Source organism: Phalacrocorax aristotelis, chromosome 4 (genome assembly GCF_949628215.1).
Source record: "Phalacrocorax aristotelis chromosome 4, bGulAri2.1, whole genome shotgun sequence".
NCBI classification, from domain to species: domain Eukaryota; kingdom Metazoa; phylum Chordata; class Aves; order Suliformes; family Phalacrocoracidae; genus Phalacrocorax; species Phalacrocorax aristotelis.
The window spans coordinates 351461-363849 of NC_134279.1; the positions used below are offsets into that span (position 1 = coordinate 351461).

General features: G+C 62.2%; 1 protein-coding gene across 2 annotated transcripts; it reads right to left on the bottom strand.

The window, feature by feature from the left end:
• PRDM8 (PR/SET domain 8) lies at window positions 1-11536 on the bottom strand. Of its 2 annotated transcripts, XM_075089909.1 has the most exons (5): window positions 11235-11536; window positions 9622-9774; window positions 2729-2949; window positions 2310-2541; window positions 1-2074 (listed from the first exon to the last, which is right to left on the bottom strand). In XM_075089909.1, the coding sequence occupies exons 3-5, from the start codon at window positions 2945-2947 to the stop codon at window positions 660-662; spliced, it is 1866 nt and encodes a 621-aa protein (XP_074946010.1). In that variant the 5' UTR covers window positions 2948-2949; window positions 9622-9774; window positions 11235-11536; the 3' UTR covers window positions 1-659. The 2 variants fall into 2 exon arrangements, with proteins under 2 accessions (XP_074946010.1, XP_074946008.1); XM_075089907.1 differs by lacking the exons at window positions 9622-9774; window positions 11235-11536 and adding an exon at window positions 4523-4709.
• Between the last annotated feature and the right edge of the window lie 853 nt (window positions 11537-12389).

Consider the following 12389-nt stretch of genomic DNA (forward strand, 5'->3'; position numbering starts at 1 on the left):
TTTGAAGAAAATAAAGTCATTTATTGTCAAAGCATCCAACATACCCAGATAAACTATAAAGTTTAATAAACCTTTTCGAGAGCGGGGGAGGGAAAAAAAGAACCCAAACCGAAAAGGAAAGGTAACACGGAACTATCGAGACTCCATTTCACGGGCACCAAGTGACACTCTGTAGTAAAAGGGACGCGGGCGGCGGGGGCCGGGCGGGCGGGAGGCGCCCGGTGCATGCAGGACCCCCGGCCCGCCGCCCCCGCCGGCCCCGCCGCGCTCCTCCCCGCCTTTAGCTTTATATCTAAAATAAAAATTTACCCTGACATATAATTATTATTACATCTAAACCATAAGTGCTTAATAATTTAAGTAGAAACGTATGACAAATGCATCAATATGTTGCAATATATGACATTTTAAAAAATGTATTTTTAAGTCATTTGCGCTTTTTTTCTGCTTTTTTTCCCGGTGCTTTTATTCGTTTTTTTTTTTTTTCTTCTTCCTCCTTCTCTTTTCTTCTTCTCCTCTTCTCCCCTGCTGCCCTCCCCGCCCCTCCCCGGAAAGTGAAAATGCGTGCATCGAAAGGAAAGGAAAGAAAGCGGCGGGCGGCCGCTGCCATGGGCGGGGGGGTCCCTGGGGTGCGAGGCGTGTGGTGGGGGGGTGTCCCGCTAGTTGTGAGAGGTCATGTGGCGGGAGAGGTGGTGGCGCTCGCGGAAGGACTCGTTGCAGATGGGGCACTTGAGCTTCTCCTCGCGGCGCCGCTTGACGAGGGGCTCCAGCGCGTACTCCTTCTTGTGGTGGGAGCGCATGTGGTAGACCAGGTCCGAGGTCATGCGGAAGGACGCGTTGCACTTGGCGCACCAGTTCTGGGCCGGCAGGCACAGCGAGGTGAACGACGGCGGCAGCAGCGTCAGCGCCGACGGCAGCTGCAGCTGCAGCGGCCCCGCCGCCGCCGCCACCGCCGCCGCCGCCGAGCTCTTGGGCCAGAAGGCGGTGGCGTAGAGGAAGGGGCTCTGCTTGGGAAGCCCCCCACCGCCGCCGCCGCCCCCACCGCCACCGCCGCCGCCGCCCGCCGCCTCCCCGCCGCCCGGCAGCTTGACTGCCAGCGCCTCGGCGGCGTAGAGGCGGGCGGGGGCGGCAGCGCCGTCGGGGCAGGGCTCGCCCAGCCCGCCCAGCTTCTGGCCCAGCACCAGTGGCGGGACGTGCGGGAAGGAGCGGGCGGGCTGCGAGAAGGCGCTCTTCCGCTCCTCCGCCCCGCCGCCGGGGCCGCCGCCGGGGCCACCCCCCAGCTGCGGGACGGTGGTGAAGGCGCTGCCCCGCGCCGGGCTGCCCCCCTCCAGGCGGGCGGCCAGCGGACCCCCGGGGCCGCCGCGGGGGCACAGCCCCGGCTCCCCTCCGCCCGCTCCCGGGGCGCCGGGGGAGGCGCGCTCCGGGCCCTCCTCGGGGCCGCCGCCGTCGGGCTCGGGGCCGCGGGCCGCCTTTTTCACCTCCACGAAGGCGCTGCGCTTGGCCTCTCCCGTCTCCGGGCTTGGCGGCGCGAAGAGGCGGCCGCCCTCCTCCAGGCCGCAGTAGGAGCCGGCCGCCCGGTACTGCTGCTGCGGAGCGCACACCGGCTCCTCCTTGGGCGCCGAGGGCAGCCCCGGCCGCTCTGCCGGAAAGCGGCCCCGAGCCGCCCCGCCGGGGCCCCGCTCCTCCTCGTCGGGATACCGCCGCTTGGCCTTCCCGGCCGACGCCTCGGGGACGCCCTCGGGGGGCGCCGGCCGCCCCGGGGACCCGCCGTGGCCGCCGCGGGAGTTTTCCAGCTCCCGCGCCAGGTTGTGGAAGTCCGTGGAGGGCTTGGTGCTGGCGGCGGCGCTGCCGCCGTCGGCCCCGGGGAAGGGATGGTGGAGCGGCCCGCCGGGCTTGCAGTACTTGCCGGTCTCCTGCTCCTTGCCGGCGCCGTCCTTGCCGCCGGGGGCCTCGGCGGCGGGGCCGGTGTCCGGGCCGTGCAGCCTCTTGGGGCAGCGGAACCGAAGGTGGGCGGCGAATGGCAGCTCGAACTGGAAGCGCTGGCTACACTCGGGGCAGGCGAAGGGCGGCGAGCCTGCGGCCGGGCACCCCACGGGCGGGATGGGTCACACGGGGACGGGGGTGCACCGTCAGCTGGGGCCGGCAACGACGCTTCCCCCGGGGATTAGGGACGGGGCGGGGTGTCCCGCCGCCGGCCACCGCACCCCCGTCACCCCGCCCAGCCTACCCCCTCCCCAGCCCGCCACGGCGGCCCCTGGTCACCCGGGGCCGTGGGAAAGGGGCGCGGGGCGGCCGCGCGTGTCACCCACCGTTGCTGCGGGCGGGGGCCCGGGCGGGGCTGAGCAGCAGCAGCTCCGTGAGCTCCTTGCCGTACCACACCAGCAGCTCCTCGTCCTTGGCGATGCGGCGCAGGGAGCGGTAGAAGAGCTGCCCGCTCTTGATGTAGGCCTCCAGATTCTGCTCCTCCCGCTCCCGCGCCGACTGCACCAGCCGCAGCCACATCAGCCCCTCCGACGAGCCGTTGGCCGCAGACGTGTCCACCTGCAAACCCTGCTTTAATAAACGCGCACGGACAGCCGGACGCACCGACCGACCGACGGGATGGGGCCGGGCGGGCGGCGGGGGCAAGCATCGCGGCGGCGGGGGTCCCTGGCGGGCGGCCCGGCGGGGCTGCGCTCCGCGGCGGGGCGGCGCTCGGGCACCGGCCGTCGGGGCGAGCGGCTCTTACCCGGAATATGTAGGGGACGGTGCGCTTGTCGGTGGACTTGAGAGCGATGAAGGCGATACTGTCGTACAGGGACGTGTGGCTCAGGACGCAGGGGCCGAAAATGGCATTTTCTGGAATGTCGCAGGTGGTGTAAACGCTGGTGAAAATGTCAGTCAAGCACTGCTGGACCGTCTTGGCGTCCCCGTCCCATATTCCCCTCTGGACCCCGGCGTCCTCCATGCCTGCGGGCAGAGAGAGGGGCAGAGTAGAGCCGTTACAGCGCGGCGCGGAGGTGCGGCCGCGACACGCCGGGGAGGAAAAAAAATGTAAAAAAATATAAATAAAAATTGAAAGAAAAAAATAGGAAAAAGAGAGGCAGGCGAGCGCTTTCACCGGCGTGGAAAAAATAAAATTAAAGACGGCGATGAGCTTGGCGACCGGGAGGCGAGGTGCGGGGAAGCTGTCGCGATGATTTATTTATCAGCGAGCCCGGCTGCGAGCGCGACGGGAGCCGGCTCCGGGCAGCAGCCGGGCAGGCGCGGGGGGGAACCCGCGGCCAGACCCGCTCACGGGCAGGAGCCGGCCAAAAACGGGGCCGCCGTCTGCGGGCCTCCGGCCGAAGCACAGAGCGGAGCGGCCGGTCCCTGCGCCGGGCTGCGGGACCAGGCGAGAGAGGAGCCGGGCCGGTTCCCGGGCTGTGACAGAGGAGCAGAGCGAATGGGTTTCAAGTGGCTTGTCATTGTCGCTGATTGCATGTCAGCTCACCTCCCGCTCCGCTCGACAAGAGGGAACGTATGTCTGCTCATTACCATAATCCAGCACTTTCCCTCCGAGACTTTAATTAAAAGCAGCAAGCAGAGGTAATTATTTTTACCTCGACACGCTTATTTATGGAGGAGCGTGAGCCGCGGCTCCCGTGCTGTACTTGGGGACGGATGCAGGCGGAGGCGAGGCTGGCAGCAGGCAGGGTGCGGGCAGGGTGAGGGCAGGGTGCGGGACAGCGGCCGCCGGTCTGCCCGCGCCTCCCGCCGCGCTGCGCCGTGCTGAGGCCGGAGGATGCTGCGCGCAGGGCTGCGGGCGCCCTTGCCCTTTCCGACCCGATTAGTGTTCGGCTACCTTCCCCCCACCCCATCTGGCATCGAAATCATTCATTTGGGGTTCGCTCGGGAATAAATCCGTGTTTCTCGCGGTGCGCCTATTGACACCCGAAGCCGGTCGCACCGGGCACGGCCCCGCGAGCCGCCTTTCCCCCCCCCCCACCCCCCCGTTTTCGGGAGACAACCGGGTCCCCCGCGCCCCCAGGAACTTCGCCCCCCGGAGCGGCGGCGTGGGCGGCGGGGGGTCCCGGGCCCCGCCCGGGAACGGGGGCTGGGGGGAGGGCGCTTTCGCTGCCTCTCCACCGCCCTCCCCGTTACGGTGCTGCCCGGCGCATCCCTTCCCCGAAGGGATTATTTCGCCAAACGAAACAAACGGCGGCGAGCGGCCCCCGCCAAACTTTCCACCCGCCCTCGCCGGGCCCCGCACAGCCCCCCACGGCCCCGCGTCTACCCGGGTCCCCCCCGGCCCCGCAGCGCTGCCTTCCCCTCGTCGCCCTTTGTCCGGGCCGGGCGGCGCCGGGGCCGCTCCCGCAGCCGGAGCCGCCGGGCACCGCATCCCGAGCAGGGCCGGGCGCCGGCACGGCCACCTCCCGGCATTGTTCCCTGCTCCGGGGCTACCCCGCCGGCGCGGCGGAGCGAGGCGCGGCCAGGCTCCCCCCGGCCGGGCGCCGGGCCCGGCGGCGCGGGGGAATGGCGGGGCCCCGCCGCGGGTACTCACCGGGGAGAGTGGGAACGTAATCCTCGCCCCGTCAAGTGGCACAAAGACGGGCTGCTGCCTGCGCTGCCCCCGGCGCTATTGTATCAGAGCCGCTCCATGGCCGGGGAGGCGGCGGGCCGGGGCCGGGGCGCGGGCGGCGGCGGGGAGCGGGCGGGCGAGGCGGGGAGGCGGCCGGCGAGGCGAGCGGTGCAGATGGACCCGATGCAGTGAGTGACTGGCACACAGACACACACTTTTTGTTTGCTGCACATAATCTGCCCAATGACGCGTGACAGCCCACGTCCCCTCCCTTTAACCCCTTCAGGGGCTGCCCGCTCGCTGCCTGCCCACCCGCCCGCTCTTCACCTGGCCCCGCCGCCACCGGACACCTGCGGGGGGGGAGGAGGCCGGGGCAGGACGGGGCGCACCCCCCAGCCCGTCGGTAGCAGTGTGCGGGGTAAGGGGGCCGCCGCTCCGGGCCGGCCTGGCACGGGGTGCTGGGCGGGGGGCCGGGCGGGGGGCCGGGGGGGGCCCAGCGGCTGCCCCGCCCGGCGCCGGGATACCGGCGGCCGCCTTCCCGCTCTGCCCTCTCACCTGCCGGGCAGGGGGGAGCCCTCAGGCACACGAATAAACCCCCACCTCGCCCCTCCCCACCGGGATGAAGGCGGGCAGGGATGCCCGCGCGGAGGGGGACCGCACACCCGGCCCTTCGGAGCGGGGAGGGCACCCGGCGGATGCCCGACGTGCGGCCGGAGAGCGGCAGCGGGCAGCCCCGGGACTCCCCGCCGGAGCCTGCCCCGGGCCGGTGTCCCCCCACGGTCTGGAGCGGAGAGGGCGGCCGCCGCGTCGGGTCGGGTCGCCCCCCACGCCGCGGCCCCCGCCTCTCCCGGGGCGCGGGGGCAGCGCCCGGCTCGCACCCACGCACACGCGGGGCCCCTTTTTTTGCGGACACGCGCGCGGATTTGGTAAGCGAAAGCATTCGCGGACGTTCTGTGCCAAAATAAGCGTTTTACCGCACGGGAAAGTGTTTACCGGTTCCTCCCTTATCGCCGTAATTTCGGATACAAAACAGGTTAAAAAAAAAAAAACGAAGACAAATAAAATTTAAAACCCCCTAAACTAAACAAAAGAAGAGACAAAGCGTTTTCTAGAGGCGAACGGAGTGTTGTTTGCAATCAGAGAGTGGGCTGCTATTTGGCTTTCGAATTCACTTATCCTCTACATAATTACGATTTTCCTTGCATTAGGATTAAAGGCTGCACATAATATGCTTTCAACATTTATCTTATTAATTCGACAAAACACAGCGTCTCCTAAAACGGAGATTGTCATAACATTAAAAATATGGGAGTCTGTAAAAAATTGGATCTCAATTCCTGCTTCAAAGGGGGGGGGGTTTGCCCCTTTTCCTGTTTTCTTTTTTTTTTTTTTCTTTCTCGTTTTTTTTTTTTTCTTTAAATGCCGCAGCTCTCGCTGTGTGATATAAATTGTCCGAATGACTGTCGTTAGTAGGGGGGAAAGAAAACCTACGCGTTATTTTTATTCGCGAGAATTTTAAGGGACACCACGGTACATAAAGTATCTCGAAATTGCTTCGGCATTATCTCAGCCACCGAAATTCCCGATACTAAAAAGGACCGTAGCGGCATTTATGAGCATTTATTCAGCCTCGGATGCTACCGTAAAAGTGAATCCCAGGCAACGGCGTCGCCTCAGCGTCGCAGAACACCACTTTTATGTACGCGGACTCTTTGGTTTTAAGTTCATGCTTCCGAGCGCCACGGCCGGGGAGCGCCCACAGCAAAGGCAGCCGAGCCCGGCTCGCTGGCAGAGCCCGGTGCCGGTGCCTGCGGCACGGGGAAGCCCGCCCTGAAAAGAGGAGTACGCAGCGAAGTCCGCAGCTTTGGGAAGCAGCCGCTTTCCCGGGCCCAGCGAACATCCGCACCAGGATCTTGCGGGTAGTGGCGGGGGGGAGGAGGCGGGAAGGTGAGGGTGCTCCGGGGCCCGATCCGGGGTGAAGGGGGCCCTGCCCGGGGAGGGAGCAGCTCCCCGGTCGCCAGCCCCGGCCGCAGCCTGGCGGGGTCTCGGGGCGCCCCGCAGCTGCACCGCCACCCCCGCGGTGCCTTGCACACGCTGCCTGCCACCTCCGCAAGGCACCTACGAAATACCTCCTTAACTATAGGCATGCCACATACGTTTATTCTTCCAGAAAACCTCCCGTGGAGCGCCAAGAGCGACCCGGGCTGAGGCGCTCCCGCCGCCTTCCCTCGGAGCCCCCGGCAGCCAGCCGCCCAAGGCCGCCTCCCCGCTGCTCCAGCCCCAGCCCCGCAGCACCGACGCCCCCCCGACGGCACCGGCCCGGTACGGGGGGGCCACCGACAACCGGCTCCCCGGAAAGGGGAGTCTCCAGCAGCTGCCGGGGCAGGAGCAGGACTTGGGCTCGGAGGCAGCCGGGCAGGTAAACCGGAGCCCCATAGACACGCAGGGGCTGGCGGCCGTCCAGGCCCGGGGGGGCGGCACAGGCTCTGCAGCTCCCCGGCTGGGGGGATAGGGCTGCTGCGGGGGTCAAGGGGCTGGTGGCGTGGTGATGGTCGATCACCAATATCCCTTAACATCTCAAAGGGAAGGTCCAGGTTTCTGCCCATGATGAGCTGCCATGGACATGGCCGCACAGGATGGAGGCTCTGTCTCTCTGAGGATGTCAGGGCATCCTCCTGGCTGTGCTGGAGGGGCCTTCTTTTTCCTCCCTGCCAAGGGGGCAGGTGAGGCTGCACAACCTGTGCTCAGAAACACTCCTGCATCCCCTGCAAAATGCAGCCTCAAAGCTGTGACAGGCACCAGGCCTACGAATGCGTGGTTACTCCTCTGAGGAGACACATACACAGCCAAAAGTCAGCTCACAGGTGACTCTGCTATAAAGTCACCCGTGAAATAAAAATCACTGAGAAAATACGCAAGTTCGCAGAAGCACACAAGCACAGCCACAATCATTCAGGTGGTGCCAGGGGACTGCGAGGAGGAGGGGTGGAGAGATGAAGGAATGGCCCAAAGCTGCCTTGCTCCCCTGTCTGCCCACTGCTGTCAGAGGCAAGGCAGGCCTGTGGTCCTTGGGGGGGAGCACACAAGGTGGAACAGAAAAGTGATTCAAAACAAGATGTGGATCCACAAGCTCTCCTGGTGCCTGCAGAAACGCAGGCAGAATGGTTCCCTTCCCCTGAGACAAACACAGCAGCTAGGCCTCTGTAGTGGAAATAAATCGGGGCCTCAGCTGAATGACAAATCATCCTTTCTGCATTTAACTGTTACCAGGCTTGTGGATGGCACCTGTCCTCAGGAGGTCCTGTACCAGGGTGTCCACAGCATCACTGCCATGCTGCAGACCAGAAAACAGCGGCATGGGGAAGGGTTACCCACCGGTAATCCTTCCAAGCAGGCGCATGGGTCCTTCTGGGACTCCTCAAGCCCCACAGCCAGCCCCGACACTTCCCCACCACCAGGCCCTCACCAGGGCCCAGGCACACCAGCAGTGCCTATCTCTTTTCCAGCTCAGCTACCAAACAAGCCTGTGGTCCCCATCCCTTCCTATTTCCCATGACCCTTCGGCAGCCTCTCTCTGATGTTTGCAGCAGAACCTGGGGCTTCCAGGTCAAGTCACTGCCACGCTACACAAATGTAAAGCCCTTTTTGCCAGACGCCGGCTTTGGCTGTGGTTCACCCCAAGAAGGAGCAAACACTTCTGCTCCCCCAGCAGCCTCAGGCAGCCACAGCAGGACTCCGCATTCCTTCCCTACCATTTGCTCACAACTCAGGTGCCATAAGCACCTCAGCTATTTCTTCAGCTTCAACCTGATGGTGCTTGATCTGCTCCGTACTTCTTTCCAAGCAGATGCAGAAACTAGTTAGAAATATCAATTTGTATATTCACCAAAGCGTCACAGAAAATTTTTATAACTGCAGAAAACAGACTACTGAATGTAATACGGGGGGTTGGTTAAACGGTTAATGTATAGCCCCAAATCACTTCTGATTGTTTATCTCAAAATTATTTTTCTCAACAACAGCTTTCTATTTCTCCTCCTAACGTGACGTGGTAATATCACCAAGGTTTAAAATCTGGGAAGCTTTCACCTAGCTTTAGCTTTCTTAAAGTGTTTAACACCTGGATGGAGAATGTTATGGGCTACACGGGATGGGAGAGAGAAACAAAATGGGGGAACCCCAGGAAGAGTGAAATCTGCCTCTGCCTCCTCATGCCATTGGGCCTTTCCACCCCTGTGCGCCAACCCCAGCCTCCCACTGGGGCTGAGGCTGGAGCACACCCCACGGCACAGCTCTTGGTCATCCTCCAGCGTGTGAGACTGTGGGGAAGCCGAGACTCAATGGCTAACACACTGTGGCTGGTGGCAAGTGCAAAGCCTCCGTGGGGGCGGCTAAGAGCCAGTGTGGAGGGCTGCTCCCTGGAGAAATGGTCCCACAAGCCCCGGCCCGGGGGCTGCCCAGCGTGGGGGGCACTGGAGTCTGGCAGTGCTGGGCTCCCTCTCCTTCCAGAGATCTGGGCTCTGCAGCAAGCAGTGGGCAGCCCCATCTGGGCATCTCTCTGCTGGACCACAACCGTGGTGTTGTTGGGTTTATGAGGGTGTCATTCAAACCTCCCTACCGGGACCCCAGGTGGCCTCTTTCTGGGCTGCACGTGGACAAGCCTTGGCAGGAGCTGGCTGCCCAGCATATTCCCGTCAGGCAGATGATCTGCATGTGGGAATGGTCCTTTCTTTCCCCACGCAGCCGATGGGGCTGTGAAGGCCTCCGCTGCTCCAGTGAGCGACAGTCCCTGAAGTTTGCAGAGGTTTGGTAAACCCTGGTGGAGAGGGGGTGGGGAGAGCAGTGAAAGGACAGACAGACAGAGGGGGAGGGAGGGGGAGAGAGAGGAAAAAAAGAAAGATGCGGAGGATTTTAGCTCCAGTTCTGCTACAGCGACTTGACGTGGGGTGTGTGAAGGAGCCTGAAACTTAAAAAGATTTATTTTCTCTAGTCATAAATCTCATCCCGTTGTTCCTCTGACCAACCAAGCATGATAAAGTCCTTTTCCATAAAGTATTCAGTATTAAAGCCACAAAGCTCACCCAATCAGTAGCCATCTGCTTCTCCCATAACTGCTGCTCCAGAAGCAGGGAAAAGCAGCCAGAAGAGAAAGGGCACCACTGTTACAGCTCCGGGACAAATGAGGAGGCACTGAATAGCAGTTGAAACCTTTAGTTTGCCTTGTATATCTGTATCTATAGAGACAGAGAAAGAAAGGAAGCATTATATTGATACAACAATTGTAAAACAAAAAAAGGAAGAGGCATCTAAAGGGCAATACAGCAGGCATCAGAGGGCCCCACGTAAAAGGGATGCTAACAGATTTATAGAAACCTTTAATTGGTTTCCAATTGAAAGATAAAGAGGCCGAGGAAAAAAAAACCGGGAAAAGCGGCAAAGTGATGCGTGTTACGCTCGTGCATCGGCGCCTGATCTCACGCAATCCGAGTGTTTCGTATTTTGATACCATACCCCCGGTATCGACCCCCCGGCGTCCCTCCCTGGAAGCATCCCAGCCAGCCCAGCCGCGCTGAACTTGACTTTCAGCCGGCTGAGAGGGAACACCCCCCCCACCTCGGAGCTAAACGTGTCTGAAAGACACGGCCCCAGAGTCACTGGGTGCCGGCGGCGGCCCCGGGACACCGGGTCCAGCCGCGGCAAGCGCCCCGCAAGGGGGGACCCAGAGGCGTGTTTTGAGGATACCTCTCCTCCGGGGCGGGGAGCTCGTCGCTCCCCCCTCTGCACCGCTTCCTTGGCCACAGAAATAAAAGCGACGGTGCAGGTTATAGATAAAGGGGTGTGTGTGTGGAAGACGGTCCTGAATGAAGCCGCAGAAGCGGGGAGGGGGCAGCAGGAGGGTGACCGGATCGCTGGAGGGGGAAGGCAGAAACCCCGGTGCAGCAGGGCCCCCCCGTCCCGTCCTGCGCCCCTCTCCCTCCTCCTCTCCCGCACGCACCGCCGGGTAATTGGAGGGTTTAAGACCGAGTTATCTGATGCCGTAAGAGCAAGTGTTTGCTCGAAAACCTCCACGGCCTCGCCCCCCGGCCGTGCGTGGGGACCCCCCCCACCGCGGGGACACGCACGAGGCCCCCCGCACGGCCGGTGCGGGATTAGCGGCTGCCCACTCTAATGCCGCTGCTCGGGATTACTCCCGGGATTAGGATGCAGAGGCGGCGCGGGGAGGCGGTCCCGTCCTGCCGCGTCGGGGACCGCTCCCCCGGCGCTGCCGTGTATGGGAGGGGGCTTTGGGCGGGGGGACCTCCGAGGAGTTCGGGGGCGGCCATGAGCGGCCCGCAAGGGTAGCTGTTGTGCAGGGTAAATGCTACCTTCCCTCCGATGGAGGGCAGGAGAGGAAAGACGAAGCCAAAGATGTTGCCGGCGGCGAGATTTACGCCCCAGGCCCCTTCCTGCAGCAGGCCCGGCTCTCGGGGGCTGGGGGTGATGTGGGGAACCGCGCCTCCCCTCCCCTGCCCGCCCCCACCCCCGGCAGCCGCGCCCGGTCCAGCCCCGGGCACAGCGCGGAGCCGGGGGGCTGCGGGGACCAGCTGAAGCCGGCCCTCAAAGCACGGGGAAAAGGGGTGGAGTGGGTTGGTTTTTTTTTTTTTAAAGGTCCTCTGGCACCTGAGGAAAGCCAGCACAAAAATCATTTACGCACCGACTAAAAACACGGGCGAGGAGCGGGACGCACCGATAGATACATCACCCTCCCTTGCGCAGGTTTCGTTTCTCTCTTGCAGAACTGTGAGTGAGGCTGAAAGCTGTGTTGAAGGCACAAGTTACACCATGGCTTTTCCCAAGCACTGTTGTGTCCAGCAGCATTGTATTATGTCAAAAATCTGGCATGGCAGCTAGTGGCACATCTGCTAGGTGTGGATGACATTCATTAGCCAAGGTTCTCTGCTAAACGGCCTGCCAGAGTCTCAGCAGTAATGCCCAATGCCAATCACTCGTCTGCTGCCAGCTCAAAGGCAATCCTGCTTCAAGGATGGCTTCTTTCCATGCTGGCAGGAGAAACAGAGGAAACAATGCATTTAGATGTTTGGGATGTGAGTGAGGTTGCACACGGGAACAGCAAGCAGATGTAGCGGAAGAAGAGATGAAGTTGTGAAGTGTCATTTAATAATTGCAGCACACAGGACATGCACTGGCAAGTCGAGGTTTAGGAAGGGAAAGCGTTAACCCCTTTCCAAACCACAGGGCAGACAGCGGTGGATGCTTTTTGAAAAGGAAGGTATTGAGACTAATCCAGCAAATCACCTGTTTGTGGTCATAAAGGATACACATCATCTTCAGCAAGGGAGACTGCATGTCAGGACAGCCTGGAAAGCAACTCCGGCCTGCAAATGGGTTAGCATCACACCTCATGGCACCCATGAGCATGGTTTTGAAATCAAACAGTGAAGGAGCCAAGGTGGGCTTTGAAATGCCACTGTAACCAAGTTGTGCAGAGGCTTTCTTACTTTTTTTTCCCCCCTCTTGCAGGGGACTGGGAGGAAATCAATCCAAGCAATTTTGAAGCATATTTCCTGTGCGTGAGCTCTTCTAAACCCCATGAAAGGGGAGGCAGGTCAGGTCTGCAGCACCCACTTCTCCACTGCCTGGGTGCACCAAGCCTCTCAACCCAGCCACGACCTGCTGTTGCCTGCACAGGCGAACGAGCTGCACTGACCTGCTCGCCAGTCAGCCCGACTCAGGTTGTCCTTCCTCTCTGGAGGTCTATGCGCTGCAATCTGGACAACCTCCCTGCCGGTGACTTAGCGGGCTCAGTGCTGGTTTTGACATTTTGGTTCACAGCCTGGAAAGGGCAGCT

Coding starts and splice junctions, on each gene's coding strand:
- PRDM8 (XM_075089909.1), bottom strand. CDS start 2,947: ATGGAGGACGCCGGGGTCCAGAGGGGAATATGGGACGGGGACGCCAAG. Junction 2,542..2,728: donor CCGTCCCCTACATATTCCGG/GTAAGAGCCGCT, acceptor CAGGGTTTGCAG/GTGGACACGTCTGCGGCCAA. Junction 2,075..2,309: donor GGCCCCCGCCCGCAGCAACG/GTGGGTGACACG, acceptor GCCCGGCCGCAG/GCTCGCCGCCCTTCGCCTGC.